This window comes from Eptatretus burgeri, chromosome 9 (genome assembly GCF_056783735.1).
Source record: "Eptatretus burgeri isolate ZD-2024b chromosome 9, Ebu_testis_v1, whole genome shotgun sequence".
In the NCBI taxonomy this organism is placed as follows: Eukaryota; Metazoa; Chordata; class Myxini; order Myxiniformes; family Myxinidae; genus Eptatretus; species Eptatretus burgeri.
Window position 1 is genome coordinate 107,667,696 of NC_140969.1, and position 16,652 is coordinate 107,684,347.

The following is a 16,652-nucleotide window of genomic DNA, read 5'->3' on the forward strand; positions in this document are numbered from 1 at the left end:
CCTCTTCACCAACGCCTTCATTTCTGATCATCAATTTGGTTTCAGACCAGGTCACTCTACCCTGGATATGCTGCTTCTGCTCTCCCAACAATGGATGGAGGTCCTTATTGCTGGACATGAAATCAGAGCCATATCCCTGGACATATCGCATGCCTTCGATATGGTCTGGCAACCTGCCCTCCTCACCGAACTCTCTTCCTATGGTATCCAAGGACATCTCCACTCATGGCTCGCAGACTTCCTCTCCTGTCGGAGTCACCGTGTGGCCCTAAAGGGAGTTCTATCATCCCCCCTTCCTGTCCACGCTGGAGTTCCTCAAGGTAGCGTTCTGGGCCCTGTTCTTTTTCTGGTTTTCATCAATGATCTCTCCGACTCTCTTGAAAATCACAAACTGGGCCAACACGTGGACCATGTCTTTCAATCCTAACAAATCTCACACTCTCATTATGTCTCTCCAAAAGGACCGTTTGGACCACTCCCTCCCCCCCCCACCATCTACTTTCTCAACAATCCACTGGAAGAAGTCCTTTCATTCAAGCTTCTGGGTCTCACTATCTGCCATGATCTTTCCTGGGAAAGCCACATTTCCAAGCTGGCCTCCAAAGCCAGTCGCCGACTGTGCAAAGTCCTTCCTCAGCCCACCTGAGCTCCTGACCACATACAAAGCTTTCGTCTGTAGCCTGATGGAGCACTGCTCTCCCCTCTGGGGTGGTGCTCCCGCCTCTCACCTTTCTTGGCTTCAGGCTGTGGAAACCAGGGCATTTAGGATCATTGGTATCTCCCGCGATGAGGCTGAGATTTTGGGTCTCTCACTTTCTCACCGCAGACAGGTCGATGGTCTTTCTGTCTTCGACCTTCTCCTCTCTGGCCTCACCCCACCCCTCCCCCGCTCTGTCTGAGATATTTCCCTGCCCCTCCCCCCATATTTATTCAGGGAGCTCAAGGTCTGCCAGTAACCCCCCGTCTGGTAAAACTACCAAAATAAAGAATCACTGCTCACCTTCACTCAATCATTCCTCTTTTTTCTCACCTTTTGGACAAACTCCCACACTTTCTTCAATCCCATTCTTCCCTCCAGGCCTTCAAAACAGTTGTTCACCACCATCTCTTATCTTCCCCCATCCAAAACCATGATCTTTTCTACCCCCGTTAATCCACCCCATACGCACCTCCTTCAAATTCTCTGCTTTCCTTCTTGAGAGTCCCTGTAATGTAAGGACCTGAAAGTCCCTGTGGTGTCCATCTTGTTTACCCTGTGTTCCCCGCCCCATTCCTCACTGTTTATTCCTTCCCTCTCCCTGCCCCCCCTCCCCCTTGTATGTTCTGTGTGCGAGCTCTCATACGAGCCTCAACAGAGTATACAAAAAAGAAAAGAAATAAAGCCAAAACCGAATGACAACTCAGTGTTTCCTTCCATATCTCGAGTGTTATAGTTGTGGTGAGAGGGTGCCAATAGCTTAGGAAGTATCTTAATGACTTGTGACATTTAAAGTGTGTGCATGTGTGTGTGTGTGTGTGTGTGTGTGTGTGTGTGTGTGTGTGTGTGTGTGTGTGTGTGTGTGTGTGTGTGTGTGTGAGATAGAATTGTTAGGAACAGAAAATGAAAACATAGGGGCAACACCCCTGGGTGCTCACCTGGTAATGGCTGGCCAAGATAACCAGGGAACCACAGGTAGGCATGGATGACCCACAAGATATGTAACGGAGAAGAAAGTAAATACACACAGATATTTTTTTGATGCCGTTAATAAACTTTGGTACATCACGGGTGATAAAGATTGTGGTGAAGTTTCATCTCAATTGTGTGAAGTTTCTGAGAAGAAAGAAAATACATATTTGGGGAGGGGGGGGCAACCCCCCTGTAGAACCCATAAGACCCCAATTTTTGCATGTCATGAACAAACTTTAGGACATCACGGGTGATGAAGGTTGTGGTCAAGTTTCATCGAAACCAGGTGCGAAGTTTCAGAGAAGTTGCGAGTATTTGTGGACGGACGGACGGCCCGCCATCCCATAAGCATCCCGGAACTATGTTCCAGGTGAGCTAACAACGAGATGTGTGTGTGTGTGTGTGTGTGTGTGTGTGTGTGTGTGTGTGTGTGTGTGTGTGTGCGTGCGTGTTGTGTCCGTGTGTGTGTGTGTGTGTGTTGTGTCCATGTGTCTGTGTGTGTGTGTGTTTCTGTGTGTGTGTGTGTGTGTGTGTGTGTGTGTGTGTGTGTGTGTGTGTGTGTGTGTGTGTGTGTGTGTGTGTGTGTGTGTGTGTGTCCATGTGTCTGTGTGTGTGTCTGTGTGTGTTTATTTGTTTGTCTGGGAGAACGATATCTCAAGTCCATAGATTCAGATGAAACTTGGTGAGCAGGTTGGGTGTGTGACAAGGATGGATTGATTCGATTTTGATGAAGATCCGAATCCATATCCAGAAACGAGAAGTTTTTAATTGTTCAGTGATTCTTCATCAATGAGAGATGGGGCTAAAAACAATATAGCATGACATTTTAAAGAATCAACACATGAACAGCAGCAACAGAGACAAGAGGAAGATTAATTGACATGCAAATCCAAGAAGATGAGAGGTCCTAAAGAAGAAGAATGATGACTAAGCAAAGGCATAGACACGGGGGGGGGGGGGGGTTGGCAGGATGGCCTGGGAGATATGGACGGACGGATGGACGGTTGGCAGGATGGTTGGAGATATCCACACTCGCCTCAAAGCTGTCCAGCCTGTGTTCAAATCCCGACTGTTTCACAGGGAGGGTAATTCATCAATGTGTGTGCCATCTCTCGGAGAGCCTGGTGTTGGTGTAACAGTGAGGGTGGCTGGCTTAAGATCTGGGGGTCTGGAGTTCAAGTCTATGTTGTGCCACTGAATTAATCCCAGGTGGGTTGACTCAGCCTGTCACCCTTTCGAGGTTGGCAAAATGAGTACCAGCTTATTGGTAATGGGCTATTGCATCAGCCACAGCAACACCTCCAGGAAATGATGCAACCAAGCAAGGTACAGGTTGCATACAAATATATAAAGAAATAAGTCACTCGGATTGACTTTAAATGGGTAAAAATGGATGGACGGTAAATGGGTAGAAATGGATGGACGTCAAATGGGTAAAAATGGATGGACGTTCAATGGGTAAAAATGGATGGACGTTAAATGGGTAAAAATGGATGGACGTTAAATGGGTAGAAATGGATGGACGTCAAATGGGTAAAAATGGATGGACGTTCAATGGGTAAAAATGGATGGACGGTAAATGGGTAAAAATGGATGGACGTTCAATGGGTAAAAATGGATGGACGTTAAATGGGTAAAAATGGATGGACGTTAAATGGGTAAAAATGGATGGACGTTAAATGGGTAAAAATGGATGGACGTTAAATGGGTAGAAATGGATGGACGTCAAATGGGTAAAAATGGATGGACGTTCAATGGGTAAAAATGGATGGACGTCAAATGGGTAAAAATGGATGGACGTTAAATGGGTAAAAATGGATGGACGTTAAATGGGTAAAAATGGATGGACGTTAAATGGGTAAAAATGGATGGACGTTAAATGGGTAAAAATGGATGGACGTCAAATGGGTAAAAATGGATGGACGTTCAATGGGTAAAAATGGATGGACGTTAAATGGGTAAAAATGGATGGACGTTAAATGGGTAAAAATGGATGGACGTTAAATGGGTAAAAATGGATGGACGTTAAATGGGTAGAAATGGATGGACATTCAATGGGTAAAAATGGATGGACGTCAAATGGGTAAAAATGGATGGATGGTAAATGGGTAAAAATGGATGGACGTTAAATGGGTAGAAATGGATGGACGTCAAATGGGTAAAAATGGATGGACGTCAAATGGGTAAAAATGGATGGATGGTAAATGGGTAAAAATGGATGGATGTTAAATGGGTAAAAATGGATGGACATTAAATAGGTAAAAATGGATGGACGTTAAATGGGTAAAAATGGATGGACGTTAAATGGGTAAAAATGGATGGACCAGCATTTGTTGGTGGATATTAACGAAGAGTAGGCAAGAGAATTAGCGAACTCTTCCATTCCCATGTTTTGAGCCCGGATAACACACATAACATCCCCGAGCAATTGCCGGCACCATGAACAAATTCCAAATTGCTGCCCGGACTTCCTGTATCAAAGAGGCAATCCATCCAGGATTGTAAACCCAGCCAGAGAAACTGCATCGGCAGCAACGACTCTCAGTACAGAGCATGGTTCATGATCTGATGAGAGAATGTGCAAATTGAAGCTGCCTGAGGTGACACAAGGAATGAAACCTGAACAATATGATGGCAGATGCATTCTGTTTTTCCTCTAGTGGCAAAGCCCCAGGAAAGAAGAACTTGTCAATAATTTGCTTGATGGACAAGGACACGATGACAAAATGTGAAATTCAAACATATTGAAGTTTTCAATATCTCTGGCAGACAGAAGCAGAAGTGCTCAGATCAGTGTCAGAAGATTCTTGTCATTGTTTTGCATGAAAGTTGGAGCATTCAAAAAAATCCTCCCAATGAGATACACACCATGTGCATGAAACGTGGAACGTTCAAAAAAATCCTCCCAATGAGATACACACCATGTGCATGAAACATGGAACATTCAAAAAATCCTCCCAATGAGATACACACCATGTGCATGAAACATGGAACGTTCAAAAAAATCCTCCCAATGAGATACACACCATGTGCATGAAACATGGAACATTCAAAAAATCCTCCCAATGAGATACACACCATGTGCATGAAACATGGAACGTTCAAAAAAATCCTCCCAATGAGATACACACCATGTGCATGAAACATGGAACGTTCAAAAAATCCTCCCAATGAGATACACACCATGTGCATGAAACGGGGAACGTTCAAAAAAATCCTCCCAATGAGATACACACCATGTGCATGAAACGTGGAACGTTCAAAAAAATCCTCCCAATGAGATACACACCATGTGTATGAAACATGGAACATTCAAAAAATCCTCCCAATGAGATACACACCATGTGTATGAAACATGGAACGTTCAAAAAAATCCTCCCAATGAGATACACACCATGTGCATGAAACATGGAACGTTCAAAAAATCCTCCCAATGAGATACACACCATGTGCATGAAACGTGGAACGTTCAAAAAAATCCTCCCAATGAGATACACACCATGTGCATGAAACGTGGAACGTTCAAAAAAATCCTCCCAATGAGATACACACCATGTGTATGAAACATGGAACATTCAAAAAATCCTCCCAATGAGATACACACCATGTGTATGAAACATGGAACGTTCAAAAAAATCCTCCCAATGAGATACACACCATGTGCATGAAACGTGGAACGTTCAAAAAAATCCTCCCAATGAGATACACACCATGTGCATGAAACGTGGAACGTTCAAAAAAATCCTCCCAATGAGATACACACCATGTGTATGAAACATGGAACATTCAAAAAATCCTCCCAATGAGATACACACCATGTGTATGAAACATGGAACATTCAAAAAATCCTCCCAATGAGATACACACCATGTGTATGAAACATGGAACGTTCAAAAAAATCCTCCCAATGAGATACACACCATGTGCATGAAATGTGGAACATTCAAAAAAATCCTCCCAATGAGATACACACCATGTGCAAGAAACATGGAACGTTCAAAAAAATCCTCCCAATGAGATACACACCATGTGCATGAGACATGGAACATTCAAAAAATCCTCCTATGAGATACACACCATGTACATGAAACATGGAACGTTCAAAAAAATCCTCCCAACGAGATACACACCATGTGCATGAAACATGGAACGTTCAAAAAAATCCTCCCATGAGATACACACCATGTGCATGAAATGTGGAACATTCAAAAAAATCCTCCCAATGAGATACACACCATGTGCAAGAAACATGGAACGTTCAAAAAAATCCTCCCAATGAAATACACACCATGTGCATGAAACATGGAACATTCAAAAAATCCTCCCATGAGATACACACCATGTACATGAAACGTGGAACGTTTAAAAAAATCCTCCCATGAGATACACACCATGTGTATGAAACATGGAACATTCAAAAAAATCCTCCCAATGAGATACACACCATGTGCAAGAAACATGGAACGTTCAAAAAAAATCCTCCCAATGAGATACACACCATGTGCATGAAACATGGAACATTCAAAAAATCCTCCCAATGACATACACACCATGTGCAGGAAACATGGAACATTCAAAAAAATCCTCCCAATGACATACACACCATGTGCATGAAACATGGAACATTCAAAAAATCCTCCCATGAGATACACACCATGTGCATGAAACATGGAACATTCAAAAAATCCTCCCATGAGATACACACCATGTACATGAAACGTGGAACATTCAAAAAATCCTCCCAATGAGATACACACCATGTGCATGAAACATGGAACATTCAAAAAATCCTCCCAATGACATACACACCATGTGCAAGAAACATGGAACATTCAAAAAAATCCTCCCAATGACATACACACCATGTGCATGAAACGTGGAACATTCAAAAAAATCCTCCCAATGAGATACACACCATGTGCATGAAACGTGGAACATTCAAAAAATCCTCCCAATGAGATACACACCATGTGCATGAAACATGGAACATTCAAAAAATCCTCCCAATGACATACACACCATGTGCAAGAAACATGGAACATTCAAAAAAATCCTCCCAATGACATACACACCATGTGCATGAAACGTGGAACATTCAAAAAAATCCTCCCAATGAGATACACACCATGTACATGAAACGTGGAACATTCAAAAAAATCCTCCCAATGAGATACACACCATGTGCATGAAACGTGGAACATTCAAAAAAATCCTCCCAATGAGATACACACCATGTACATGAAACGTGGAACATTCAAAAAATCCTCCCAATGACATACACACCATGTGCATGAAACATGGAACATTCAAAAAATCCTCCCATGAGATACACACCATGTGCATGAAACATGGAACATTCAAAAAATCCTCCCATGAGATACACACCATGTACATGAAACGTGGAACATTCAAAAAATCCTCCCAATGAGATACACACCATGTGCATGAAACATGGAACATTCAAAAAATCCTCCCATGAGATACACACCATGTGCATGAAACATGGAACATTCAAAAAATCCTCCCATGAGATACACACCATGTACATGAAACGTGGAACATTCAAAAAAATCCTCCCAATGAGATACACACCATGTGCAAGAAACATGGAACGTTCAAAAAAAATCCTCCCAATGAGATACACACCATGTGCATGAAACATGGAACATTCAAAAAATCCTCCCAATGACATACACACCATGTGCAAGAAACATGGAACATTCAAAAAAATCCTCCCAATGACATACACACCATGTGCATGAAACGTGGAACATTCAAAAAATCCTCCCAATGAGATACACACCATGTGCATGAAACATGGAACATTCAAAAAATCCTCCCAATGACATACACACCATGTGCAAGAAACATGGAACATTCAAAAAAATCCTCCCAATGACATACACACCATGTGCATGAAACGTGGAACATTCAAAAAAATCCTCCCAATGAGATACACACCATGTGCATGAAACGTGGAACATTCAAAAAATCCTCCCAATGAGATACACACCATGTGCAAGAAACATGGAACATTCAAAAAAATCCTCCCAATGACATACACACCATGTGCATGAAACGTGGAACATTCAAAAAAATCCTCCCAATGAGATACACACCATGTACATGAAACGTGGAACATTCAAAAAAATCCTCCCAATGAGATACACACCATGTGCATGAAACATGGAACATTCAAAAAATCCTCCCAATGACATACACACCATGTGCAAGAAACATGGAACATTCAAAAAAATCCTCCCAATGACATACACACCATGTGCATGAAACGTGGAACATTCAAAAAAATCCTCCCAATGAGATACACACCATGTACATGAAACGTGGAACATTCAAAAAATCCTCCCAATGACATACACACCATGTGCAAGAAACATGGAACATTCAAAAAAATCCTCCCAATGACATACACACCATGTGCATGAAACGTGGAACATTCAAAAAAATCCTCCCAATGAGATACACACCATGTGCATGAAACATGGAACATTCAAAAAATCCTCCCATGAGATACACACCATGTACATGAAACGTGGAACATTCAAAAAATCCTCCCAATGAGATACACACCATGTGCATGAAACATGGAACATTCAAAAAATCCTCCCAATGACATACACACCATGTGCAAGAAACATGGAACATTCAAAAAAATCCTCCCAATGACATACACACCATGTGCAAGAAACATGGAACATTCAAAAAAATCCTCCCAATGACATACACACCATGTGCATGAAACATGGAACATTCAAAAAAATCCTCCCAATGACATACACACCATGTGCATGAAACGTGGAACATTCAAAAAAATCCTCCCAATGAGATACACACCATGTGCATGAAACATGGAACATTCAAAAAATCCTCCCAATGAGATACACACCATGTGCATGAAACATGGAACATTCAAAAAATCCTCCCAATGACATACACACCATGTGCAAGAAACATGGAACATTCAAAAAAATCCTCCCAATGACATACACACCATGTACATGAAACGTGGAACATTCAAAAAAATCCTCCCAATGAGATACACACCATGTGCATGAAACGTGGAACATTCAAAAAATCCTCCCAATGACATACACACCATGTGCATGAAACGTGGAACATTCAAAAAAATCCTCCCAATGATACACACCATGTGCAAGAAACATGGAACATTCAAAAAAATCCTCCCAATGACATACACACCATGTGCATGAAACGTGGAACATTCAAAAAAATCCTCCCAATGAGATACACACCATGTACATGAAACGTGGAACATTCAAAAAATCCTCCCAATGAGATACACACCATGTGCATGAAACATGGAACATTCAAAAAATCCTCCCAATGACATACACACCATGTGCAAGAAACATGGAACATTCAAAAAAATCCTCCCAATGACATACACACCATGTGCATGAAACGTGGAACATTCAAAAAATCCTCCCAATGAGATACACACCATGTGCATGAAACATGGAACATTCAAAAAATCCTCCCATGAGATACACACCATGTACATGAAACGTGGAACATTCAAAAAATCCTCCCAATGACATACACACCATGTGCAAGAAACATGGAACATTCAAAAAAATCCTCCCAATGACATACACACCATGTGCATGAAACGTGGAACATTCAAAAAAATCCTCCCAATGAGATACACACCATGTGCATGAAACATGGAACATTCAAAAAATCCTCCCATGAGATACACACCATGTACATGAAACGTGGAACATTCAAAAAATCCTCCCAATGAGATACACACCATGTGCATGAAACATGGAACATTCAAAAAATCCTCCCAATGACATACACACCATGTGCAAGAAACATGGAACATTCAAAAAAATCCTCCCAATGACATACACACCATGTGCAAGAAACATGGAACATTCAAAAAAATCCTCCCAATGACATACACACCATGTGCATGAAACATGGAACATTCAAAAAAATCCTCCCAATGACATACACACCATGTGCATGAAACGTGGAACATTCAAAAAAATCCTCCCAATGAGATACACACCATGTGCATGAAACATGGAACATTCAAAAAATCCTCCCAATGAGATACACACCATGTGCATGAAACATGGAACATTCAAAAAATCCTCCCAATGACATACACACCATGTGCAAGAAACATGGAACATTCAAAAAAATCCTCCCAATGACATACACACCATGTACATGAAACGTGGAACATTCAAAAAAATCCTCCCAATGAGATACACACCATGTACATGAAACGTGGAACATTCAAAAAATCCTCCCAATGAGATACACACCATGTGCATGAAACATGGAACATTCAAAAAATCCTCCCAATGACATACACACCATGTGCAAGAAACATGGAACATTCAAAAAAAATCCTCCCAATGACATACACACCATGTACATGAAACGTGGAACATTCAAAAAAATCCTCCCAATGAGATACACACCATGTACATGAAACGTGGAACATTCAAAAAATCCTCCCAATGAGATACACACCATGTGCATGAAACATGGAACATTCAAAAAATCCTCCCAATGACATACACACCATGTGCAAGAAACATGGAACATTCAAAAAAATCCTCCCAATGACATACACACCATGTGCATGAAACGTGGAACATTCAAAAAAATCCTCCCAATGAGATACACACCATGTACATGAAACGTGGAACATTCAAAAAATCCTCCCAATGACATACACACCATGTGCAAGAAACATGGAACATTCAAAAAAATCCTCCCAATGACATACACACCATGTGCAAGAAACATGGAACATTCAAAAAAATCCTCCCAATGACATACACACCATGTGCATGAAACATGGAACATTCAAAAAAATCCTCCCAATGACATACACACCATGTGCATGAAACGTGGAACATTCAAAAAAATCCTCCCAATGAGATACACACCATGTGCATGAAACATGGAACATTCAAAAAATCCTCCCAATGAGATACACACCATGTGCATGAAACATGGAACATTCAAAAAATCCTCCCAATGACATACACACCATGTGCAAGAAACATGGAACATTCAAAAAAATCCTCCCAATGACATACACACCATGTGCATGAAACGTGGAACATTCAAAAAAATCCTCCCAATGAGATACACACCATGTGCATGAAACATGGAACATTCAAAAAATCCTCCCATGAGATACACACCATGTACATGAAACGTGGAACATTCAAAAAATCCTCCCAATGAGATACACACCATGTGCAAGAAACATGGAACATTCAAAAAAATCCTCCCAATGAGATACACACCATGTACATGAAACGTGGAACATTCAAAAAATCCTCCCAATGAGATACACACCATGTGCATGAAACATGGAACATTCAAAAAATCCTCCCAATGACATACACACCATGTGCAAGAAACATGGAACATTCAAAAAAATCCTCCCAATGACATACACACCATGTGCAAGAAACATGGAACATTCAAAAAAATCCTCCCAATGACATACACACCATGTGCATGAAACATGGAACATTCAAAAAAATCCTCCCAATGACATACACACCATGTGCATGAAACGTGGAACATTCAAAAAAATCCTCCCAATGAGATACACACCATGTGCATGAAACATGGAACATTCAAAAAATCCTCCCAATGAGATACACACCATGTGCATGAAACATGGAACATTCAAAAAATCCTCCCAATGACATACACACCATGTGCAAGAAACATGGAACATTCAAAAAAATCCTCCCAATGACATACACACCATGTGCATGAAACGTGGAACATTCAAAAAAATCCTCCCAATGAGATACACACCATGTACATGAAACATGGAACATTCAAAAAATCCTCCCAATGAGATACACACCATGTGCATGAAACATGGAACATTCAAAAAATCCTCCCAATGAGATACACACCATGTGCATGAAACATGGAACATTCAAAAAATCCTCCCAATGACATACACACCATGTGCAAGAAACATGGAACATTCAAAAAAATCCTCCCAATGACATACACACCATGTGCATGAAACGTGGAACATTCAAAAAAATCCTCCCAATGAGATACACACCATGTACATGAAACATGGAACGTTCAAAAAAATCCTCCCAATGAGATACACACCATGTGCATGAAACGTGGAACATTCAAAAAAATCCTCCCAATGAGATACACACCATGTGCATGAAACGTGGAACATTCAAAAAATCCTCCCAATGAGATACACACCATGTGCATGAAACATGGAACATTCAAAAAAATCCTCCCAATGAGATACACAGCAGCTATATAATATTTCGCCCCCAATGTCCACGTAGACCGGTTCAGTGTGTAATTAGAAGGAAAGAAATACTTTTCTCTGCACTTGTTCGTTGAAAAATAAATTGTTGGCATGTGTCGGACTTGAGCATCTCAGTCGTTCAACTTTTGAACACCACTGGTTACCGCACCACCACACATCACTACACCACACCAGTACACCACACCACACATCACTACACCACACCAGTACACCACACATCACTACACCACACCACACCACACCACCAAACCAGATCACATCACTACACCACACCAGTACACCACACCACATCACCACACCACACCACGAGACGATTTCCCAACGCTGAAAGAGCATCCTAGATGATGCGTTCAGGAGAAGATAATGTGTTTGTAAAAGGAAAATATCGAACAATGGCGAGTGATGTGATGAAAGACGGATGGATTGTGGTGACAAGGACATGTGGCAGGATGTTGTTGACAAAAGGTTGTTTGAGAGCATCAATTGAGACGAAACAATCATTAATGAAGTTACGGGTCGATTGTACATATCCTCAAGGTATTACATCGAAGCTTCAGTGAGCACCGTTACACCCCTTGATCAGAAGCCTGTGAGCCTCCTTATACCCCTTGATCAGGAGCCAGTGGGTCCCCTTACACCCCTTGATCAGGAGCCAGTGAGCCCCCTTACACCCCTTGATCAGGAGCCAGTGAGCCCCCTTACACCCCTTGATCAGGAGCCAGTGAGCCCTCTTACACCCCTTGATCAGGAGCCCGTGAGCCCCCTTACACCCCTTGATCAGGATCCAGTGAGCCCCCTTACACCCCTTGATCAGGAGCCAGTGAGCCCCCTTACACCCCTTGATCAGGATCCAGTGAGCCCCATTAAACCCCTGATCAGGAGCCCGTGAGCCCCCTTACACCCCTTGATCAGGAGCCAGTGAGCCCCCTTACACCCCTTGATCAGGATCCAGTGAGCCCCCTTACACCCCTTGATCAGGAGCCCGTGAGCCCCCTTACACCCCTTGATCAGGAGCCGTGATCCCCCTTACACCCCTTGATCAGGAGTCAGTGAGCCCCCTTACATCCCTTGATCAGGAGCCGTGATCCCCCTTACACCCCTTGATCAGAAGCCTGTGAGCCTCCTTATACCCATTGATCAGGAGCCAGTGAGCCCCCTTACACCCCTTGACCAGGAGCCAGTGAGCCCCCTTACACCCCTTGATCAGGAGCCAGTGAGCAGACCGTCGGTCTCAGGGGCTCGTTGTACGTACCCGCAAGGCCGTTCGTGCAGGGAGCGGCCCGCACGGCGCTCAGCACTTTTGCACGACCCGACGATGCTCGACGCTCGGGGCTCGCCGTGCCTGCGCTCCCCGACGACGACGACCCGGACCCGGACCCGGAGCTCGATCCGTCTCCACCGTCTCTCGGTCCTCCGGCGCCGGGAACGTTACTCAGACTCGTCTGGCTCCCGATGGAGCTGCGGCTTCCAGTGTCGGTGCGCTCGTCGTCCAACATCAAGCAGATCTCTTTGAGGTCCGCATTGCCCCTGACGAGGTCCTCCTGCTTGAGCTCCAGGTCGCGGAGCTTGCGCTGGTACACGGCGACCTCTTTGCGCAGAACAGCCGCCGAGTAGCGCCCGAAGCGCTGCCATTCCCAGGCGAGCTTCTTGGATTTCTGCCTGTCGTCGTCCAGGAAGCAGCACAGATCTCGCAGCTCCTGGCTGTCGTCCTGTAGGCGCTGGTTCACCTCCTTGAGGCCCCGGATTTCGTGCAAGTGGGTCTGCAGGCGCCGGTTCACCTCCTTCATCAGGCTTCCGTGGTCCATCATGACGCTAATCTTCTCTGCGTCCAGACGTCGGAGCCTCCGCACGAGCTCCTCTTTACTCCATCGGAGCAGCTCCTCGTCTGAGATCTTCGACAAGCTCTCCTTCGAGCTCTCCTCGGCGCTCTTTGCCATCCTTCCGACCGCGACACTCTCGCAAGAGGATCTCGCAGGGAAGGTGAACAATCCTGTCCTCCCGGTCCTCAAGCCCGAAGATTCCTCCCCGGCGTGCCTTCCCCCCACTCCCCACTCCCCACCCTCTTACCGTTGTTCCCGCTATTCTGCGGTTCTGTTAACCATTTCCTCGCCACGCACGGACCGTGGCACCACCAGCCGGCTCTACCTTGCCTTGCGATCCCTTCCTTCCTTCCCCGCACAGGATGGGAGCTTCCCTCCCGGGCCCGTCTTTCTTCTTCCTTCTGGAAATCACACACACACACACACACACACACACACACACACACACACACACACACACACACACACACACACACACACACACACACACACACACACACACACACACACACACACACACACACACACACACACACGTCATTTCCGGCATGGACATGGTCACCTGCACGTGAACGTCTCTCACTCTCTCTTTCATCTCGTCACCGATGGCTTTTGCACACCTGTGAGCTCGTGAAGGAGCAGAATACTCCAAAGTTAAACAGAACCCTCCCCCTGCCCCAATCCCCCATTCCACCACGACTGCAGCTTCAGAGCACAAAATAATGGTTCCTGCATTCCTAAACACGAGGTCGGTCTGGGGTAACTGCGGTGCACCACAACCTGGGAACACTTAAACACCATCTGAAACAGGTACACACTACCTTGTTCAGCTATCGAACCGGGAAAGGCAACACTGAAAGATGAGGACAGTAGGTGTGTGCTTTACCTGCGGTTGAACTTTAGAGGGAACGATATAATAAACACAACATGCAACAATATAACAAACATAACATGTGAACTATATAATAAACACATATGAACTATATAATAAACACACAGTAACATGTGAACTATATAATAAACACACAGTAACATATGAACTATATAATAAACACAACATGCGAACAATATAAAAAACACAACATGTGAACTATTTTATAAACATAACATGTGAACGATATAATAAACATAACATGTGAACTATATATTAAACACAACATGTGAACTATATAATAAAAAACAACAGGTGAACGATATAATAAATACAACATGGGAACGATCTCATGAACACAACATGTGAACTATTTTATAAACATCACATGTGAACGATATAATAAACACAACATGTGAACTATATAATAAACAAAACATGTGAACTATATAATAAACATACAGTAACATGTGAACTATATCATTAACACATGTGAACTATATAATAAACATAACATGTGAACTATATCATAAACACAAAATATTAAATATATAATAAACACAATGTGTGAACTACATAATAAACACAACATGTGAACTATATAATGAACACAACATGTGAACAATATAATAAATACAACATGGGAACGATCTCATTAACACAACATGTGAACTATTTTATAAACATAACATGTGAACGATATAATAAACATAACATGTGAACTATATAATAAACACAACATGTGAACTATATAATAAAAAACAACAGGTGAACGATATAATAAATACAACATGGGAACGATCTCATGAACACAACATGTGAACTATTTTATAAACATCACATGTGAACGATATAATAAACACAACATGTGAACTATATAATAAACAAAACATGTGAACTATATAATAAACATACAGTAACATGTGAACTATATCATTAACACATGTGAACTATATAATAAACATAACATGTGAACTATATCATAAACACAAAATATTAAAAATATAATAAACACAATGTGTGAACTACATAATAAACACAACATGTGAACTATATAATGAACACAACATGTGAACGATATAATAAATACAACATGGGAACGATCTCATTAACACAACATGTGAACTATTTTATAAACATAACATGTGAACTATATAATAAACACAACATGTGAACTATATAATAAACATACAGTAATATGTGAACTATATCATAAACACATGTGAACTATATAATAAACATAACATGTGAACTATATCATAAACACATCTTCTTCTTTCAGCTGCTCCCATTAGGGGTCGCCACAGCGGATCATCCGTATGATCCGCATGGTGATTTGGCACATGTTTTACGCCGGATGCCCTTCCTGACTCAACCCTGGTCGCCTCTTATGACACAGGGATATGGTACACCTATTTTAACTGGGGTATACACCGGCCCAGTATACTGGTACTCATTTCGCCAACCTCGGAAGGATGACAGGCTGAGTCAACCCCTGGTGTATTAATTCAGTGGCCCAACGGGGCTTGAACTCAGGACCTTTTGGATCCCAAGTCGCTGCCCTAACCACTGCGCCAACACCAGGCTTTATAACATATCATAAACACATGCGAACTATATAATAAACATAACATGTGAACTATATCATAAACACAAAATATTAAATATATAATAAACATAATGTGTGAACTAGATAATAAACACAACATGTGAACTATATAATGAACATAACATGTGAACGATATAATAAATACAACATGGGAACTATCTCATTAACACAACATCTGAACTATATTATAAACATAACATGTGAACGATATAATAAACATAATATGTGAACTATATAATAAACACAACATGTGAACTATATTATAAACACAACATGTGAACGATATAATAAACACAACATGTGAACTATATTATAAACATTACATGTGAACGATATAATAAACA

The 16,652-nt window shown here is 42.2% G+C and overlaps 1 protein-coding gene across 2 annotated transcripts in view; it reads right to left on the minus strand.

Moving 5' to 3' along the window:
* Positions 1 to 14,061, minus strand: part of LOC147020878 (coiled-coil domain-containing protein 85C-like) — a 71,467-nt gene extending 57,406 nt beyond the window's left edge. The window contains exon 1 of one of the 2 annotated variants that reach the window (XM_085896598.1): positions 13,261 to 14,061. In XM_085896598.1, the coding sequence (XP_085752724.1) occupies positions 13,261 to 13,945 (685 nt within the window). In that variant the 5' untranslated portion in view covers positions 13,946 to 14,061. The remainder of the gene's footprint in view (positions 1 to 13,260) is intronic. The other variant, XM_085896599.1, reaches the window with a different exon arrangement.
* Positions 14,062 to 16,652: the final 2,591 nt, after the last annotated feature.